Source organism: Gilbertella persicaria (assembly GCF_025201335.1).
Source record: "Gilbertella persicaria strain CBS 190.32 chromosome Unknown B0P05scaffold_22, whole genome shotgun sequence".
NCBI lineage: Eukaryota > Fungi > Mucoromycota > Mucoromycetes > Mucorales > Choanephoraceae > Gilbertella > Gilbertella persicaria.
In genome coordinates this window covers 247,448-264,847 of record NW_026251983.1, presented here as the reverse complement: position 1 = coordinate 264,847, position 17,400 = coordinate 247,448, and the positions used below count along the sequence as shown (strand labels likewise).

The 17,400-nt window shown below is 36.8% G+C and overlaps 9 protein-coding genes across 9 annotated transcripts; 5 read left to right on the top strand and 4 right to left on the bottom strand.

Moving 5' to 3' along the window:
- Nucleotides 1–280: 280 nt before the first annotated feature.
- Nucleotides 281–1,136, bottom strand: B0P05DRAFT_543795 (C2 domain-containing protein). Its single transcript, XM_051578470.1, has 4 exons — nucleotides 1,002–1,136; nucleotides 911–955; nucleotides 473–820; nucleotides 281–432 (listed from the first exon to the last, which is right to left on the bottom strand). Exons 1-4 carry the CDS (start codon nucleotides 1,055–1,057, stop codon nucleotides 399–401), a joined length of 483 nt encoding a protein of 160 aa, XP_051434441.1. The 5' UTR covers nucleotides 1,058–1,136; the 3' UTR covers nucleotides 281–398.
- A 1,056-nt stretch (nucleotides 1,137–2,192) lies between these two features.
- B0P05DRAFT_579590 (uncharacterized protein) lies at nucleotides 2,193–4,313 on the top strand (the record flags this gene model as incomplete). The annotated part of the gene is made up of 10 exons (XM_051581944.1): nucleotides 2,193–2,253; nucleotides 2,300–2,762; nucleotides 2,875–2,946; nucleotides 3,010–3,081; nucleotides 3,156–3,227; nucleotides 3,274–3,417; nucleotides 3,468–3,539; nucleotides 3,603–3,674; nucleotides 3,864–3,935; nucleotides 3,980–4,313. 10 exons carry the CDS (start codon nucleotides 2,193–2,195, stop codon nucleotides 4,311–4,313), a joined length of 1,434 nt encoding a protein of 477 aa, XP_051434440.1.
- A 470-nt stretch (nucleotides 4,314–4,783) lies between these two features.
- Nucleotides 4,784–6,603, top strand: B0P05DRAFT_572031 (uncharacterized protein; the record flags this gene model as incomplete). The annotated part of the gene is made up of 4 exons (XM_051581412.1): nucleotides 4,784–4,969; nucleotides 5,021–5,515; nucleotides 5,566–5,645; nucleotides 5,691–6,603. 4 exons carry the CDS (start codon nucleotides 4,784–4,786, stop codon nucleotides 6,601–6,603), a joined length of 1,674 nt encoding a protein of 557 aa, XP_051434439.1.
- Nucleotides 6,604–6,748: 145 nt separating this feature from the next.
- On the top strand, nucleotides 6,749–8,828 carry B0P05DRAFT_587631 (uncharacterized protein; the record flags this gene model as incomplete). Its single annotated transcript, XM_051582605.1, has 8 exons — nucleotides 6,749–6,777; nucleotides 6,837–6,956; nucleotides 7,007–7,085; nucleotides 7,144–7,282; nucleotides 7,323–8,385; nucleotides 8,443–8,490; nucleotides 8,537–8,609; nucleotides 8,658–8,828. 8 exons carry the CDS (start codon nucleotides 6,749–6,751, stop codon nucleotides 8,826–8,828), a joined length of 1,722 nt encoding a protein of 573 aa, XP_051434438.1.
- A 250-nt stretch (nucleotides 8,829–9,078) lies between these two features.
- Nucleotides 9,079–10,386, top strand: B0P05DRAFT_470886 (putative phosphatase regulatory subunit-domain-containing protein; the record flags this gene model as incomplete). The annotated part of the gene is made up of 1 exon (XM_051574582.1): nucleotides 9,079–10,386. The coding sequence occupies one exon, from the start codon at nucleotides 9,079–9,081 to the stop codon at nucleotides 10,384–10,386; it is 1,308 nt and encodes a 435-aa protein (XP_051434437.1).
- A 177-nt stretch (nucleotides 10,387–10,563) lies between these two features.
- On the bottom strand, nucleotides 10,564–12,355 carry B0P05DRAFT_587629 (GDP dissociation inhibitor; the record flags this gene model as incomplete). The annotated part of the gene is made up of 4 exons (XM_051582604.1): nucleotides 10,564–11,179; nucleotides 11,225–11,790; nucleotides 11,839–11,985; nucleotides 12,329–12,355. 4 exons carry the CDS (start codon nucleotides 12,353–12,355, stop codon nucleotides 10,564–10,566), a joined length of 1,356 nt encoding a protein of 451 aa, XP_051434436.1.
- A 209-nt stretch (nucleotides 12,356–12,564) lies between these two features.
- Nucleotides 12,565–13,609, top strand: B0P05DRAFT_543777 (Metallo-dependent phosphatase-like protein). The gene is made up of 2 exons (XM_051578469.1): nucleotides 12,565–12,766; nucleotides 12,816–13,609. Exons 1-2 carry the CDS (start codon nucleotides 12,569–12,571, stop codon nucleotides 13,542–13,544), a joined length of 927 nt encoding a protein of 308 aa, XP_051434435.1. The 5' UTR covers nucleotides 12,565–12,568; the 3' UTR covers nucleotides 13,545–13,609.
- B0P05DRAFT_543774 (Xanthine/uracil/vitamin C permease) lies at nucleotides 13,610–15,389 on the bottom strand. The gene is made up of 5 exons (XM_051578468.1): nucleotides 15,007–15,389; nucleotides 14,889–14,948; nucleotides 14,638–14,841; nucleotides 14,079–14,584; nucleotides 13,610–14,030 (listed from the first exon to the last, which is right to left on the bottom strand). The coding sequence occupies exons 1-5, from the start codon at nucleotides 15,026–15,028 to the stop codon at nucleotides 13,614–13,616; spliced, it is 1,209 nt and encodes a 402-aa protein (XP_051434434.1). The 5' UTR covers nucleotides 15,029–15,389; the 3' UTR covers nucleotides 13,610–13,613.
- Nucleotides 15,390–15,435: 46 nt separating this feature from the next.
- Nucleotides 15,436–17,235, bottom strand: B0P05DRAFT_597165 (Scd6-like Sm domain-containing protein). Its single transcript, XM_051583148.1, has 7 exons — nucleotides 17,188–17,235; nucleotides 17,049–17,130; nucleotides 16,818–16,993; nucleotides 16,092–16,772; nucleotides 15,940–16,046; nucleotides 15,691–15,892; nucleotides 15,436–15,644 (listed from the first exon to the last, which is right to left on the bottom strand). The coding sequence occupies exons 1-7, from the start codon at nucleotides 17,221–17,223 to the stop codon at nucleotides 15,618–15,620; spliced, it is 1,311 nt and encodes a 436-aa protein (XP_051434433.1). The 5' UTR covers nucleotides 17,224–17,235; the 3' UTR covers nucleotides 15,436–15,617.
- Between the last annotated feature and the right edge of the window lie 165 nt (nucleotides 17,236–17,400).

Sequence of the window (17,400 nt, the reverse complement as noted above, 5' to 3'; positions counted from 1 at the left end):
ATTTTTCTGAAAACCCATTCCTCTCCAAAACTATAACCAAGACGGTTTCCCGCTTAGCAAATAAGCTGCATGATGAATCCCGCCTTGATTATGAACCGTAAATTCTCTCCATTTCAAGTATCTATCAAGCTCTCTTAAACTCTTATTCTTTTCTCAATTTCTTCTACCACAGGCTCATTTCCCTTTCCTTAGTCTAGTTCTTATAATACCACAGTCTTTTCTTCCACTCTTTTGACGTCTAAAGGACTTTAAATAAAATTGGAGCAAGTCTCCCTAATAAAAAAAAAAAAAAATATTTTTAATTTAATCTCGCACAAATTTCCAAAAGTATTCAAAAAATTGGGTCATATTTTCAAACATCGAGTAGATTGAAAATGAGAGCACAGTATGTGCTTGATTTAATCAATCAATAGGGCCCAAGCATCAGCATATCTATTACATGTAAGTGTTTAATGAGCCTTTTGTATGTTACCTTTTGTCGTCACCAACATAATCTTCTACTATGCCAAACTTCAAGCAAAGGTCGCCACTAACGTTGTTCTTCTCACTTCTTTTTGCTAGCTGATAATATGCACTGTAGTTGTTGGGATCATTGTAGTTTCGAGGTATTCCATCTGAAATGCCTTGGTTGTTTCTATCAAAGATGTTCTTGAAAGGAATCGAGACTTCTCCGAGAAAGTCTCTTCCAATAGTATCTTTATCCCATACTGTAAATGATAAAAGTGTAGGCGTCTTTTTAGGTGACATTTTAGTATCGAAATGTGCGTCCCAAACCGGATTCAATGTTTGCTTGATTGACTTTGTCTTGTATTTTTTGTGACTATATGTGCGTATTCACATTACCATACTAATGCATCATTTTTTGTTGTTGTTGTTGTTGTTGTTGTTGTTGTATTGATCACCAACTTACTTTACTCTTAAGACTACGTATGGATCCGAGAATCCTGTCTTATCTCTAAATAGGAGTAAATAAGTATGATAAAAAAGTATTGGCAACTTACGCAGCTGCAAGGCCTTTCGCATTAAGAACACCAATGCGAATGGTTATTTCCGACATCGTATTTTTATAAAAAGTAGAAAAAAAGAGGAAGAGATATAAATAGGTTTTTTTTCTTGTTTTATGCAGCTTTTACACTAAATTCAAACGATGTTAGTTTTTTTCTAGACGAATCAAAATTAATCTTTAGACTTTTAGCTTACCTTTTTTGGACAAAACGAAAAAGGAAATTAGACAAAATGGAAATTAGTTTTTTGATTTGTCTAAAGAAAACTAACATCGTCTGAATTTAAAGTGAAAATACTGTATTCCATCTTCAGCCCTTTCTTTTCACTTCAGCATTGGAAACTTCTGCTTGGCAAATTGAATAGTGTAAACACTCTTTCTCAAACTATATGCTATTTATATTCTGAGGCTCAGAAACACGCGTATTTGAAACAGGGCCATAATAGAAGTAATAACAAGTACCGAATTCGCTTTCTACTTTCTTTTCATTTTCACAAAAGTTGGTAAAACTGCTATGAAAACAAAAATAAAATCTCTCCTTCTTTGGTTCCTTAGAGACCCTTTTCCGTTAAGAAAGTCCTCAACATCACGCATAGCTTAGACATGAGTACCATACTTTATTTGGTGTCTTCGAGATTCCAGAAAGCCCACTGTATTATATTTTGATCAAACTAAAGGCCTAAACAGACTTGATTTACTTCGTCACAAACGCCGATCTATGTTTGTGTTTCATCGTTCCGCGCTTCCGATCCTTTCCACACTACGAACTTGACTTTTGACATTGAAATTTAACCTCAAGGAGAAAGAGACCATAAAAGAGAAAGATCTAATTCGTTGGAATGGCATGGCCTACTTTGGATTTATTTTAAGGTGAATATACATGTCACTTGTACAGTTTTATCGCTTGATCTTTCAACGATAAATCTTATTTTTAGTAGGATTATTTTTAGCATTGCATGTCTGTTCAACCTGCAAAATACAGTATATAACTACAGCAAATCATACCGCACGTGCCGGTTTTCTTTCCAGTCACAGGCTTCTCGATGCTACTACTTTGTTCCTGGAGATCCTTTTTATATCCTGTTGTCTGTTTTTTATTCTCTCCTCTTTTTAAAAAAAATTTTTTTTCTTTAAATAAATCAGAGCTTTTCTTTTCTTTCTTTTTATTCTTTTCTTCTTGAAATATAAAATGAAAAAACATTTAATTTTATTTCTTTTTACGACCCTTTTATGGCTTGCCATTGCCAATGGTAAGTGTCAAATGCGTAATTATTTCATACTCAAACCATTGTGTAGGTCAGGATGATGGACAAGATAATACAGATACTCAAGACACTTCAACAGGAATTGCGACTACTGATGTTGTTGCAACAACAACCGATGCTGGTGTCACATCAATCACAACAGATATTGCTAGTGCAACAATAACAGCTGATATGCCTGAGACTACAAATGAAGTATCGATAACAACCGATTCAATTATGTCGGCTACTGCCACCACAGACCTTGTCACTTCTACATCGACTGATATGCTTCCTACTTCAGTAGAAACCGAATTACCTGATGCCAATATCACCACACCTGAAAACAACTCTACTAGAACTGTAAATCCAAGTGTATGTCAGGCTCTTCAACAGTGGTATAATTCGCTCAATGGCAAAAACTGGATTCAACACTCAGGTTGGGACTCTTCCAACATGACCTCTTGCTGTAGTTGGTATAATGTGCATTGTAACAAGATAGGCCAAGTCTTAAAAATGTAAAATAATGTTCTCCTTTCTTTCTTTCTCTTTGCTCCCCTACATAAAAGAGAGAAAGGAAACAAACTTTTTTAAACTTTGTATATTGACCCCTTCTTTTTTTTTTTTTAGTGATCTCTCATATAACAACCTTGTTGGACAACTCCCAAACAATCTTGATCAATTGCCAGACCTTCAAAATATGTAAAGAAAACTCAAAATAACTGAAGAAACGACACATACTCATCGACTTTTTTTTTTCTTTAGTGATTTAAGTTACAATAATATCACTGGCTCATTTCCTTCAAGTGTTGACAAACTTGCCCATTTGCGATCTGTGTATGTCCTTGTCAATCATTATCGTGCGATTATTGATAGCCTTTTTTTTTTTTTTTCTTTTTTCTTTTTTATAGTAACTTCGATGTCAATTTACTTTCTGGAAACTTACCTTCTGGACTCAGCGGCCTCGTTAATCTCACGAACATGTAAGTCATCATCACTTGATTTACAGAGTTGCTCATTTTCTTCAAGTCATTTCAAGAACAATTCATTTTCTGGGACTATTCCTAATAGCTGGGCCAACATGAAGGCTGTTGAAAGCCTCTACCTCAGCAACAACAATCTGACAGGACCTTTTCCTGGTGTAGTGGCTCAATTATCGGGACTTTCATCATTGTAAGAGAAAATAGACGGATAGATATTTTCCAATTCTTACATGTCAATAGGTACCTAGATAACAATGCTTTCAGTGGCTTCTTGAACATCAGCTTCAGTGGCCTTTCTAAACTTACTCAACTGTAAGCGAATTCATAATATTAAAGAAAAGCAAGAAACGCTAATCAATGTCTTTTGCGTAATAGAAACATCAAAGGAAATCATTTGCTGGGTAACATCCCTCCTTCCATTGGCAACTTAACTTCTCTGAAATCTTTGTGAGCAGATAAAAATAGATTGCTTTTGTTGCACAAAGTTCTAATTGTCTTTGCTTTAGGGTTATGTCACACCAAATGTTGAATGGAACTATCCCTGAGGGAGTATTCTCACTTGCAAATCTTGAAGTTCTGTACGTTCTCTATATAAAAAAAAGACAAAGCCTTTCTAACTAACCATGATTACAATAGAGATCTTTCCAACAACAGAATAACTGGCTCACTTTCTTCAACAATTGGAAATCTTGTCAATCTTAAGCGATTGTAAGTAAATCATGAACCTGTTGCTTATACTCATGCTCTTATAGAAATCTTGGCCATAATGGTTTTTCTGGTCCAATTCCTAATGAAATTGACAAATTAACAAAACTTGAAAGTCTTAGTTTGAATTACAATGCTTTTAATGGTCAATTTCCTTCTGGTATGGCTCCTCCTGCACTTGGCTATTGTCACATGACACCTAATCAATTCCAATCTTGTCCTGATCGAAGCATCATTACTAACCCTCAAAGCTTGGCCTTCCAATGTTCTGTGGACTGTGCAGTCAAGACGAAGAAGAGTAAGTCTGCTGCTTCTATTCAATTACCCTCACATAGTATCATGTTCTTGATTTTATCTCTTATTACAACCGCATTTATGTAACTTAAATTAATTAAATTGGCCACTGTATATTTTTTCTTTTATTGTTCTGAGTCATGGGAGACTAAAAAAAAAAAAACCAAGTTCTCGTCAGAATAATGATGCTAATTTATGATGTACTGTTCTAAAATGACTGGCTTAAGATCTGCATCGATTAAGAAGATTTCAGACAATTGACAAATAAGCTTTGTTTCTGAATGTTTCTCTCATTCTTATACTTTTCAAAAGTATTCTGGTAATTGAACTAGATCAACATTCATTCAAGCAGATCATATGATTGGTGATTGACCAGGTTTTTTTTTTTTTTTTTTTTTTTTTTTTTTTTTTTGATAGAATAAGGCGGCGATGCTTTTAGGACTTTGAAGCTCATACAAAAAAAAAAAAAAAAAAAAAAAAAAAAAAGCCGGTCACTTGAAGAAAGGTAAAATATCTCCTTTTTTTTTCTTTGAACCACTGTCCCTTTAGAAAGAAATATGTCAACCACCGTAGATCAAGTGCGTGGCTTTTTGTCTGAAAGTGGCTTGAATAAAGACAAAGACATGTCTTTTCAATCGGCTCTTGATCTACTCGAGATCTTACTTGCTCACAAGTGCTGCTCTCGTTGTTGTCTTCGGTACCTTGGTTGCCCAAGTTTTGGGCTTTATGTGGTTGATGAAAAGGTTTTATATATATATATACCATTCTTTTTGTCTTAACAATATCTGTTCTAGGAAACACACGCATCTTTCTGTCAAATTTTACAAGCAGAACGTCAAAAGACATTTGAATTTGAGGACGAAAGAATCTGTACAGCCTGTGTAGGATCAATTCAGTTTGCAGAATCATTCGCAGATCAAGTGATTGAGAGAATCAAACAAGAAAACTACCAAGTCGATAGCAGTGCTTTGTTCTGTACATTACCTATCAGTATTTTGCACCGTGATCATTTTCTTAAGTTACATGCAGTAAACACTCTTCTTGCAGAACCTAAGGAATATACTGAAGCGTTTATTCGTCATTGGCAAGAAGCATTTGTTCGGGATCCCAAAGACTTCTTTAGATATATTCTTGCTTCACAATTGAAGGAAAAGATCAATTTTGTGTTAGACGCTGATTCACCTTTGCGTATGACAGTTGTGATTGGACATCCATCTTCTTCTAAAGAACATTTATTCTTGACCCAATTAAAGCAGCCTTTGCTAAATGTTCGAACCATTCGACACAAGGTAACCAAAAAAAAAAAGGGGATGTTCTTTGACTAACGATGTTCATGTAGAAAATGAGAATGACTGTAGGTGATTCAAGACCTAATATTACAGAGGCACTTAAGAAACTAGACAATATAGAAGCCAAAGAGTAAGCCAATATATTTTAGAATCGTGTCTTACTGAACCTTATTAGACTCACAGCCATTCCTCCTGTCTTTGTGACTGAAAGAGCCACATTTGAATCAGCAACATTCTTGAACAACTCGTGTTATGTAGGTGGTCGTTACCTAAAGTTTTCCCGAGAATACAGTCAAACCACATGGATTGTACGAGGACAAAAACTGACCGAGAACTCAGTCTCTGAAGTCTTTTCTGACATTATCAAGAAATACCATCGTGCTGATGATACCAAGTTTTGTACAGCTGGTAGAGAAGATGCTAATGTGCGTATGTTGGGAACAGGCCGGCCCTTTTATTTTGAAATCGTGAATCCTAGAGTACCTCAATTAGCTGATGAAGACTATAAGAAAATGCAAGATGAAATCAACAGCCAACCACAACACAAGGATCATGTTCAAGTACGACATTTAAGCCCTGTTAAACAAGAACATCTTCGTATTATCAAAGAAGGTGAAGAAACCAAGACAAAGCAATATAGAGCACTTGTCTGGCTTTCTGAACCATTGACAGATGAATTAGTCGAACGTATCAATCAGAGTGGGTCTTGTCCTTTTACTATTCAACAAAAGACACCTGTACGTGTATTTCAACGTCGTTCAGCTGCTGTTCGACCTAAAGTGATTCACACGTCTACTATTTCAAGGCTTCATCCCGATGTAGACATGAGCAGCCCTCAAGCTCGATTTGGTGTATTGAAATTACATACACAAGCAGGCACTTATATCAAGGAATATGTCCACGGTGATCTTGGTAGAACACAACCCAATTTAGCATCTGTAGGACAAATTCACTCTGCTGATTTGTTAGAATTAGATGTGATGGATGTAGATTTAGTATGGCCACCTGTATTTGAACAAGAGCCCACTTCAGGTAGAGTGACTCCTAGTGAAGTGTCAAATGAGAACAATAAACGAGTATTAGTGTAATAAATTATGCAATTCATTTCTAAGGTCTTTTATTATTATTATTGATTTGTGACGGTTGGATGGGAAACTCCTAAAACTGATCAACCACCTCGTGTCCTATTTTCTATCTTTTTCTTTTTCTTTTTCTTTTTTTTTTTTTTTAATCATGGCTGGTAAAGGAGTTGTACGTAGTATGTAAGTAAGTAACAAGAATAGGTCAATTGGTTTTTGTATAGCTCATAAAAAAAAAATAGAAAAAACATTGCAAAAGGCTTTAGTGACGTACAAATCAAAGTACGAGAAGCAACTTCAAACGATCCTTGGGGACCAAGTGGTACTCTTATGAATGAAATAGCACAGCTCACATATAACGAGTAAAAAGCCTAAACTATCTAATCAATTTGTCTAATGTATGTTTATGTAGAACGGACTTTATTGAAATAATGGATATGATCGACAGAAGACTAAACGATAAAGGCAAGAATTGGCGTCATGTTTTCAAGGTAAACAGCGATTTTTGTTTTATTTTATTTCGTATCTAAACACTCAGAGTTTCCCTAGGCTTTACTCTTGTTGGATTACTGTTTGCACGTGGGATCTGAAAATGTCGTTCTGTACGCCAAAGAAAACATCTATGTTGTCAAGACACTCAAGGAATTTCAGCACATTGAAGAAAATGGCAAAGATGTTGGTGCTAATGGTAGGTTCATGCTCTTGGTTTCTTATCTCATGTTCTTTAGTTCGTCAAAAGGCCAAAGATATTACCAATTTATTAACAGACGATAATCGACTTCGAGAAGAAAGACGCTCAAGACAAGGCATGCGAGACAGAATGGCAAGTGTAGGTGATTACCTGAACGAAACTGTGCGCTACTACAATGGCCTAAATGGAGGCACTGGTGAAGGTCAACCATGGGACGATGAAAATGAATTGAAGAAAGCATTGGCTGAAAGTAAACGAGTCGCTGATGAAGAAGAAAGAAACAGACGTCAAGGTGATGATGATCTTGAAAAAGCCATTCAATTGAGTCAACAAGAAGCCATGGAAAAAGAAAAGAAAGAAAGAGAAAAGCTTGAAAAAGACAACATAGACAATTTGTTTGGTCTCTCCAACAATACTTTTCAATCTTTTTCTCAGCAAAACTTGAATCCTGGCATGAACAACCCATATCAGCAACAACAACAACAAGCTCCTCTTCAGCTCGAATGGTCTCAACCCAGTATGAGCAATCCATTCCAAGCACAGCAAAACCCCTATGGTTCTACTGGCCTTCAGGCTCAAATGACTGGTTTTGTTCCTCAACAACAATCTACACCAGACTTTTTCTCTCAACCTCAACAAGGTCTTCAAGCCCAAATGACTGGTTTTGTCCCTCAGCAACCAATGTATCAAACAAGCATGGCCACTGGTACTAACCCATTCTCCCAAATGAATACACAACAACCCCTTCAACCACAACAAACTAAATCCCATGACTACACTAACTTGGTATTTGGTAACCAGCCAGCACAACCAGCACAACAACAGCAACAAGATGCGCCTTCTACTGGATTTGCTTCAAACGCACCCGACTTCTTTGGTGACAACAGTTTTAGTACTACAAATGCTACACCTGCATTGCCTGCTTTTGCTTCTAATGCACCTAACTTTTTTGGTACTTCCAATACTACAGCACCTACTGCCAATGCCAATAATGGTTTTACATCTTCCCCTGCCTTTGCTAACACGAGTCCATTTGGATCACCATCTAAAGAACAAGATGTAAAATATGCTAAATTAAATGCTTTATTGGCCAACAAGGAGTAAGCTATTATTCACATATCTTCAAGTATAACTCATTCTCTGTTTATATGATTTAGTGATGGTATGGACACTTTTGGCAATCAAGGCAATTTGCGCATTCCCCAGTAAGTAATAAACAACATGTCGGTTTGTTTTCTGACCATTTGATAGTGGTACTGGGTTTGCCAATAGTTTCAAGCCTTTCAACTCAGTGGAACAATCGCCTGCGAATGGTTCTCCCTTTGTAAGATTTCATCATCGCCATTACATAATCTCACCATTTTTTAATTAGATGACAAGTAAGAATCCTTTTGGTAGTCAAGTAGGAACTGCTTCACCTCAGCCTCAAAAAAGCTTGTTAGACTTGATGCAAGAACAAAAGCAACAACAACAACAACAACAACAACAACAACAGTTTCCTATGATGACAGGCTTTAACAACACGAATAATTCTTTCTTTTAAATAAATAAAAAAGACATGACGGAAACAATGATGATATCTACCTCTTTTTGTTAGACTACACCATTTAAAGTTTCGGGTTAAAAAGGGTCGAACAAAGTTACACTAAATCAAGCAGTTTTATTGCGGGAAAAGGTGATGAATGCTTCTTTTCATATAAAAACGGGGAAAAAAAGGGATTTTTTCTTTATTCCTTTCTTTCTTTTTTTTTTTTTCTTTTTTCTCTTTTTTTACTTTTTTCTCTTTCTATACTATGGGCTTCAACACATTTCCTCGTAATGAAAATAAATGGGGTAGAACAGATTGGTCTCGACCTTCTTTCACAACAGTAAAGCAAGAACCAATAGAAACAAAAGAGTCTAAACCATCCCAACCCCGTTTTAGTGTGTTTGGTAAAAAAGCCAAATTCACTCAAATAAACAAGGAAGAACAAGAAGCAAAGCCAATAGAGAAAACGACCTATAAAAAGAACACATTTCAACTGCATCTTTCTACAAAATCCTCAGCCAACCATAAATTTCAAGAATTCAATCAAAGCCTACCAGTCAAAAAGAAAAGACAATGCGTTCAATTCGAGCCCATCTGTCTAGAACGAGTCTGCCTCTTTTTGGAAACACAACCTCCCATAGAACTTAAAGAGGCCCACGATAAACAGCTCACGAACCCTTCTTTTCGTATTAAATGTCCTTGTTGGCCACACCCAGAGACTTCAGACTATTATGATCAAAAAGTAGTCATCTTGAACAAGAAGCATTTCTCTATTGTGGATAACAAATATATCAAAGGCAAAGTCATGGTACGCAATCTGGCATTAGATAAAGCCGTTTTGATTCGATACACGTTTGATCATTGGACAACCGTGTTGGATGTAGATGGCGTCTTTTTTGGTCCAAACCCCAAGAATATCACGTTTGACATGTTTGACTTCACTCTGGACCTCACACAAGGGCAACTGGCTGATCATGGTGAATTACGTGGCAAGATTGAGTTCTCTATACGATATACAGCTGGCCATATGGATTACTATGATAATAATGAAGGTCGTAGTTACCAAATCAAGGTCATTTGTGATCCATTAAATGACCCTTGGGCTACAGTAAAAGAACCAGAATCAGAACATGAAGAAGAACAAGAACAAACACATCCTGAAGATGACGAAGAAGAGGACGACGACGACGACGATGAAGAAGAAGAAGAGATAGAAAAACACAATCATTTTGCAAATGCACTCAAGGACTATAAGCATGATACATCATTTCATCTCAAACGACGTCAGTTATGGCTTAGTGCAAGATATGATTTCAGTCAGTCTTTGTCTCTGGCTAAACAGTCATCCCATCATGACACAGTCTCATTTGTAGGAGCAAAAGATTATTTTAGTACAAAACCTGTATATATTCCTTCTGACTTACCTAGTCCAAAACCATCTCCTACCATGTCTTCTGCATCACTACCCAAAGGCGATATGGATTTCAATTCAAACTATTACATGGAACTACTCAACAAATATTGCTTTTATAACAGTGAAAAAGATGTTCAGTTATCCATTAACAATATTTAAATTTTGATATATATATGTATATATATAGATATATATGATACCCTTTTGAATAAACAAAAAAAAAAAAGTTTCCCCACGCACTGTTTTTTCCCGCATAAATAGATTGGCGGCTTTTTTTTTTCGGCTTAAAAGATGTGTAACATGGGAATTTTTCCGTAATTTATCCATTTGTTTTTATTAAGCAGCATTCACTTCTTCTTGATCTTCTCGTTTCTTAAGAACCAAAGGTTCACCAGTAATACGGCGCCAAATATCATGAACATCTTCACAGACAGTTTCAAAGTGAGATGTGGCATCATAAGAACGAGAAATAAACACCTTGTCTTGTTTACCATCTTCAATAGGCACTTCCAAAGGAGATTCAGAGACAAACGTTTCTTGAATAGGACCCAAGAGTTTTAATCCTTCCTTGATTTCGTCAGCGGGGTTGGATGTCTCAACAATGGTAGAGACAATAGCCAAATAGTAGCCCTTGGGACAGACCATATGGGCATCACTGACACAGGCAATGTAAATATCGTGTTTACGGCCAACTTGGCTTTGAGGGATCACAATTTGACAAGAATCACTGTCATTGGTACTAGGGATGGGGTGTGTCAAGAGACAGATGGCACGAACAACAGAGCCAACCTTCTTGACATTCAATGGTGCATAAGAGGGATCACAAATAACCATCTTGGCACGTACAGTGTCTTCACCAGCCTTGACACCAATGACTTGACCTTGTTCATTATAGATCAATTCTTTGGCATCTGTGTTCAACATATATGTACCACCATAGACAGCAGAAAGTCTGAATTGAGGTCAATACGATGTTGTTTCCTTTTGCTTGACTTACCTGGCAAAGGCTTGGGGCAAATCACCAAGACCATACAAAGGATAGATATAAGGAGACTTACCATAACGAAGAACTGAGGCAGCATATAGTCTAACCTTTTCAACAGTATCACGAGCAGGTTGGCTCAAGTAACTGTCATCCAAGTGAAGAGCCATAGCATGGCCAATGAATTCTTGTGTACCAGCAGCCAACCCAAACTTCTTGAACACATCAGCAACTGTGACGCGATCAATATCAAGACCTTGGTGTGTAGAAGGATCTTGATCCTTGTAGGATTCGGCCCAAAGCAAGAAGTTCTTCATGCGACGCTTTTCGAAAATGCCCATCAAAGGACTGGACAAGGCCTCAGCACCATTAGCAGGCACTTTGCTTACTTTACCTCCACTATAAACATAAGAACCTGCAATTTGCTTGAATTCCAAGTAACGAGTGACGTCTGTGTGAGTCAAGAAGCGGACAATCTCACCGTTGGCCATCATGAATTTGGGAATCAAGTCAATGTTCCAGTCACGATCACGGCCCAAAGCTTCAGGAGGTGTTTGACCAGGTCTGAACTTGTTAAAGAACTTGCTGGATGTAAGTAAAATAGAAAGTGTTTTCAGTCAAGAACTTACCTGAGTTAAGTTTAAAGAAGCAGATTCGGCACCGTAATATTCGTTACGGTCCATATGAAGGACCTTTTTACCATCAACTGATAAAAGGCCTGACAAGATACATTCAGTTAAACCAGTACCTAAAACAATAACATCGTATTCTTCATCCTATAGAACAAGTTAGAGTGTGTTCATCTCTTTTTATCATCATCTTTACCATCGTGTGTATTTAATATAGAGATAAAGAGAGAGAAAAAAAAACGACGAAACCCAAAATATATATGACGCACGCGTGCATTTAAGTCTAACCAATCAACATCCTTTTTTTTAAACTACGAAAAACTTTATTTAGTGCATGAATACACTGTACGTGTCAGATCAAACAATGAAATTTGTCAACAGAATGTCATCCTACAATGAATTAGCAGCATGATAATAATAGCAAACTATTCTTATAAAGGACTAAAATAACACTAAAAATAATTTTGCTGATATTTGAAATAAAGTGAACTTCTTTAAATGATCCTAACAAGACCATATAATAGTGTCATTGAATCTATTGCGAGGATAGCATTTTAATGTATATTTGGAAAGGAAGTTTCGCAATTGTGCCTGAATATCTTGACAGAACAAAAAAAAAAACGCAACGAAAATAACCAAGTCAAGTAAGCCACACGTATTATTTGTTCCTTAAATAGTGTACCGTTTTTTTTTTTTTTTTTTTTTTTTTTTTCATCTTTTATTTATCGATATGGTACATTTGGCAGCACTTGTGTCTTTGGGCTGCACACTATGGAGCCTAGTCAGTGCAAGTACAGAAGATCGTCGTATTATTGCTTTAGGTGATCTTCATGGAGATTTGCCTAATACACTCGAGATTCTCAAGTTTTCCAAGTTGATTGATGAAGATCATCATTGGATTGGTGGAGATGCTATCTTTGTTCAAACGGCAAGTAAGTCTTCCTTTTACCAACAACTAACACAAATTTTATGATTAGGGTGATGTGGTTGATAGAGGAACAGATACGATTAAACTTTATGAACTTATCCAAAACTTACGTGATGAAGCACCTCTTCAAGGTGGTCTTGTCATTCCTTTACTCGGCAATCACGAAATCATGAACTTGATTGGTGATTGGCGCTATGTCTATCCAGGCGAACCAGAGACATTTGGTGGTATTGAGGCACGCAAAAAAGCATTTGAAGCAGATGGTTTTATTGGTGAATATCTGACTTTGTTAAACATGACCACCAAAGTAGGTTCAACTGTGTTTTGTCATGGTGGTATTACACCTTATTTTGGCAAGTTGGGTATTGAATGGATCAATGATCAAACACATCAAACAATTGTACCTTTTATGAAGTCCTTTGGACATCATGGAGACCCTTATGGTATTTATGGTGTAGAGGGGCCTACATGGTATCGTGGATATGCTCTAGATGATGAAGATACTGTGTGTGACTTGCTTGATCAAGCATTGGATCTTATGGAGGCGAATCGTATGGTTGTGGGGCATACAGTACAACATGATGGTGCTATTCATACACGCTGTGGGGGTAAAGTGGTCTTGATTGATATTGGTATTTCAAGTGCTTATGGTGGACAGAAAGGGGCATTGGAAATCCGTGGTAACGAAGCAGTAGCACTCTATGCTGATTACAATGAAACACTGCCTACACCTCCACCTTACCAAAAGAAATTTGTAGTTGCTCATGAAGAGCTATAATAGAAATATATATGTATATGTATATGTATAAAGAGTTTATTATTAAAGTGATTATCATACGAATCTATTTTATACAGTAGTAGCATGTTCTTCATTCATAGACTTCTTTTTTCTACGGTTGATGAGGTCAGCAATACCATCCCAGCCACGCAAGATTTGGTATAGGAGAATAGCAGAATAAGTAGGAAGACCAATGCCATCTAATTGGAAATTGCCCCATTTCAACGTCGTCTGCATAGCTGCACCAATGATCACTGGAACACCGGCAACCAACATGTTTCGTGAGTCTTTGAAATCAACTTCATTTTCAACCCAGATTCTAGCACCCGATACAGTAATCAAACCAAAAAGAATGATGGACAAACCACCAAAGACACCTTCAGGAATAGTATGAATAGCTGCACCAAATTTTTGAATAAAGCCAAGAAGGATAGCAATCACAGCAGCAACCAAGAAAATCAAAGTAGAAAAGATTTGAGTGACAGCCTATCCTAAGTGAATATACAATAATATAGTACTTGATGGTCTGCTTACCATGACACCAATATTTTCAGAATAAGTAGTCGTACCAGGACCACCACCAGAAGCAGACACAATGGTTGCAATAGCATCACCAATAATGGCACGAGCCAGATACTTGTCTAGAGGCTTTTCAGCCATGGCACCCACTGCTTTAATGTGACCCAAGTTCTCGGCCAACAAGACAACACAGACAGGCACAATGATACTAATAGCCTGACCTTCAAATCGAGGCTTCACAAAAGTAGGGGCAGCAAACCAAGAAGCTTCGTATACCTCGGTATAATCGATTGCAGGACCATGACCGGACCAGCCGACTCCAAAATAGATAAGATAGCCAATGATCATGCCAATCAAGATAGGAATACGCTTCAACATGCCAGGAGCATAAATACTTACAAGGGAAATCAACATGACAGTAGTGAATGCCATCCAACCATCAAAGGAAGTTCCAGTAGCACTTTGAAAAGCGGAAGTGGATAAATGAATACCAATCGTCATGACTACAGTACCAGTGACAACTAATTAAATGTCAGTTAAGGTTCAATCGCCGTTTAGAGTCTTGTATTCTTACCGGGAGGCATCACATATTCGATCCAACGATGGCCTGCAAAATGAATAGCCACGCCAATTGCTAGATACACGATAGCACAGATAATAATACCACCAGCAGCAACATCGACATTTTCATTTCTTCCAGAAGTAGGCGAATAATTGTAGCCTGTAGCAGATACAACTACACCAATAAAGCCAAAGGAAGAACCAACATAAGAAGGAACTAATAATGGAGTTTAGTCTATATTTTTATTTCTATAAATCTTTTACCTCTTCCACCAGTACAAATATAGAAGATGATCGTCCCAATACCGGAAAAGAACAATGCGGCTAGAATAAAGATAGGTAATCGTGAGCACAGATAAGCTTTAGTAGGAAAATACTTTACTATTTGTGTCAAAACCCATCATCAATGGAGCTATGTAAGAGGGTCAATAATCATACAGTGATTTTATTATTTCTGCTTACCAAGCACAGTAGAACCAAACATGGCCAAGACATGTTGGATACCCATTAAGAGACATTGGTGAATAGGTGGTCTTTCATCAATGAAAATAGGGCCAGATCGCTTGAGTTTATACCGAGGAAAGTAATTGATGATAGTCTGCTTAGAAAAAAACTTGTGCCCGGTAGAAATGCCTCTTGAATCATCCGAAGACTGACTATAGCTTTCAGTCAAATCGTGCTTGGTTGGATCAAAATCATGAGGGTATTTTTCGATTGAATTCATATTATTATTATTAATTTTTTTTTTTTTTTTTTTTAGTTTTTAGCAATAAAACAATAAAAAAAAAAAAAACTTTCAAGAAGTAAGGATCTTGATATGAACAAAAAAAAAAAAGAAAAAGAAAAAGGAAAATCAAAAATTTGACAGAAAAGGAACTACTATAAAGAGTTTAGTGAACCAATCAAAATGATTCTGGCTTTTTCTTTTTTTAATAACATCAACAAAACAAAGAATTACATGTACAATGTGAGAAATATATGCTTTATATATTCTTAAATGGACTCTTGTTGATTTTGAGGCTATAGTGTGTTAGTCAAAGAAAAGAAAGTAATAAAGTAAACTTACCTTGTTTTGTCTATAGTTATAATTATTACTGTTGTTGTTACGATTGTTGTTGCGGTAATAGTTATTACCACCACGGTTTCCACGGTAACCACCACGACCTCTATTGTAATTGTTTCGGTATCTCGATTGTTCAACAGTGGCTTGTCCAAATGTTTCCATGTTCAATTTACGTTCTTCTTGGAAACGGCTGCGACGAGAATCACTAATGTCATTTAATTAGTATTAAAATTGTTTTTTTCATATGCTTACCCTTGTTGTTGTTGATGCTGTTGTTGCTGCTGCTGTTGTTGTTGTTGTTGTTGTTGTTCAATACGTTCTTTTGACTCACATGAAATGTTATCAAAGAAACTCGAAGTCTATACAGTATCATAAGCATATTCCTTCTCTCTTATGTGAGTTACCTTGTTATAAAATTCATCAGGTTTAGGAATTTCGATTTCTTCTTGATCATGAATACCATCATCCTTCTTGACAATCTCATTCTTATCAAATTTAGCATTAGAGGCTTCAAAGTCAAATTCAGAAGAAGGAATAGCTAAATCATGCTTGGACTTGTTGCTGTTATTGCTGTTGTTGTTATAACGGCCACCACGGTTATTACGATAGTTGTTTTGATGATTATCATAGCGACGACGTTGTTGTTGCTGTTGTTGTTGTTGTTGCTCTTCCAATGGTTTGGAGCTAATCACCGTGTCTTCATTAGGATTCAACTCACTTACTTTCTTGGCTAATTGCTCAATAGCAGCTTCATTAATAGTAGGCTGTGAAGCAGCACTTTCTTCAAGTTCAGCCTTTAATTCATCCAATGTATCCTTTTCAAGTTGAGCTTGATCTAAATCACGATCCATAGAGAAAGTAGAAGTAGCTGGAGCTTGCCAATAGTTATGGTTATTGGAGGAAGTAGTGGAACTGGGTCTATTCAAAGACTGTTGTTGTTGTTGCTGTTGTTGCTGTTGAGAAAGTTGCTGTTGTTGAGGGAGCTTTTGGGGCTTTGTTTGTTGAATAGGTGGCTGAGAAAGAGGAGGTTGCATATACATGTTGTTGTTCATGTAAGGGTTCATGGGAGGATAACCATTCATGCTCTTCAAAAGAATGAGTGAATAACACTTAGATATAATCATACATACCATAATAGCAGGATCCTGAGGCATGGTAGGTTGAGGAGGAGGGGGAGGAGGTGCTTCAAAGACTTGAAGATCCTTAATGTCAGAACCACGAAAGACAACGTAATCAAAGACATTGTCAGAAGGAAGAATCTCTTCTTCAGGCTTGCCACGTCGACCTTCAGTACCAAAGGAGCGAACTAATAAGACGCGTCATAAGCACATACTTCTTCGCATACAGCTTTCTTTTCTTACCTTGCTTCAAGCCAACAGTAGAGTCTTGAGCGTTGATACTATGAAGAATACCAACGTAACGAATGTCACTTAAACTGATGAGCTATGAAACTATAATAAGTCATGTTTTCTTTATAAATTAAACAAAACTTGTACTCACAGAGATTTTGGAGCCAATGTAGTTTTCACCAGCCATGTTGTTTTGTTGATGTGTTAAAGGAAGGGAAAAAGTGGCAATGAATTCGTCATGACCTTTACGTGCTGTCACGTGCTCGATACCGGACATTTTGAGCTCAGAATAGTTCAAACCGGACATCGAACAGATGACGCGATCAACATTTGCCACGTATGGTAAGCTACCTTCATTGCTAAA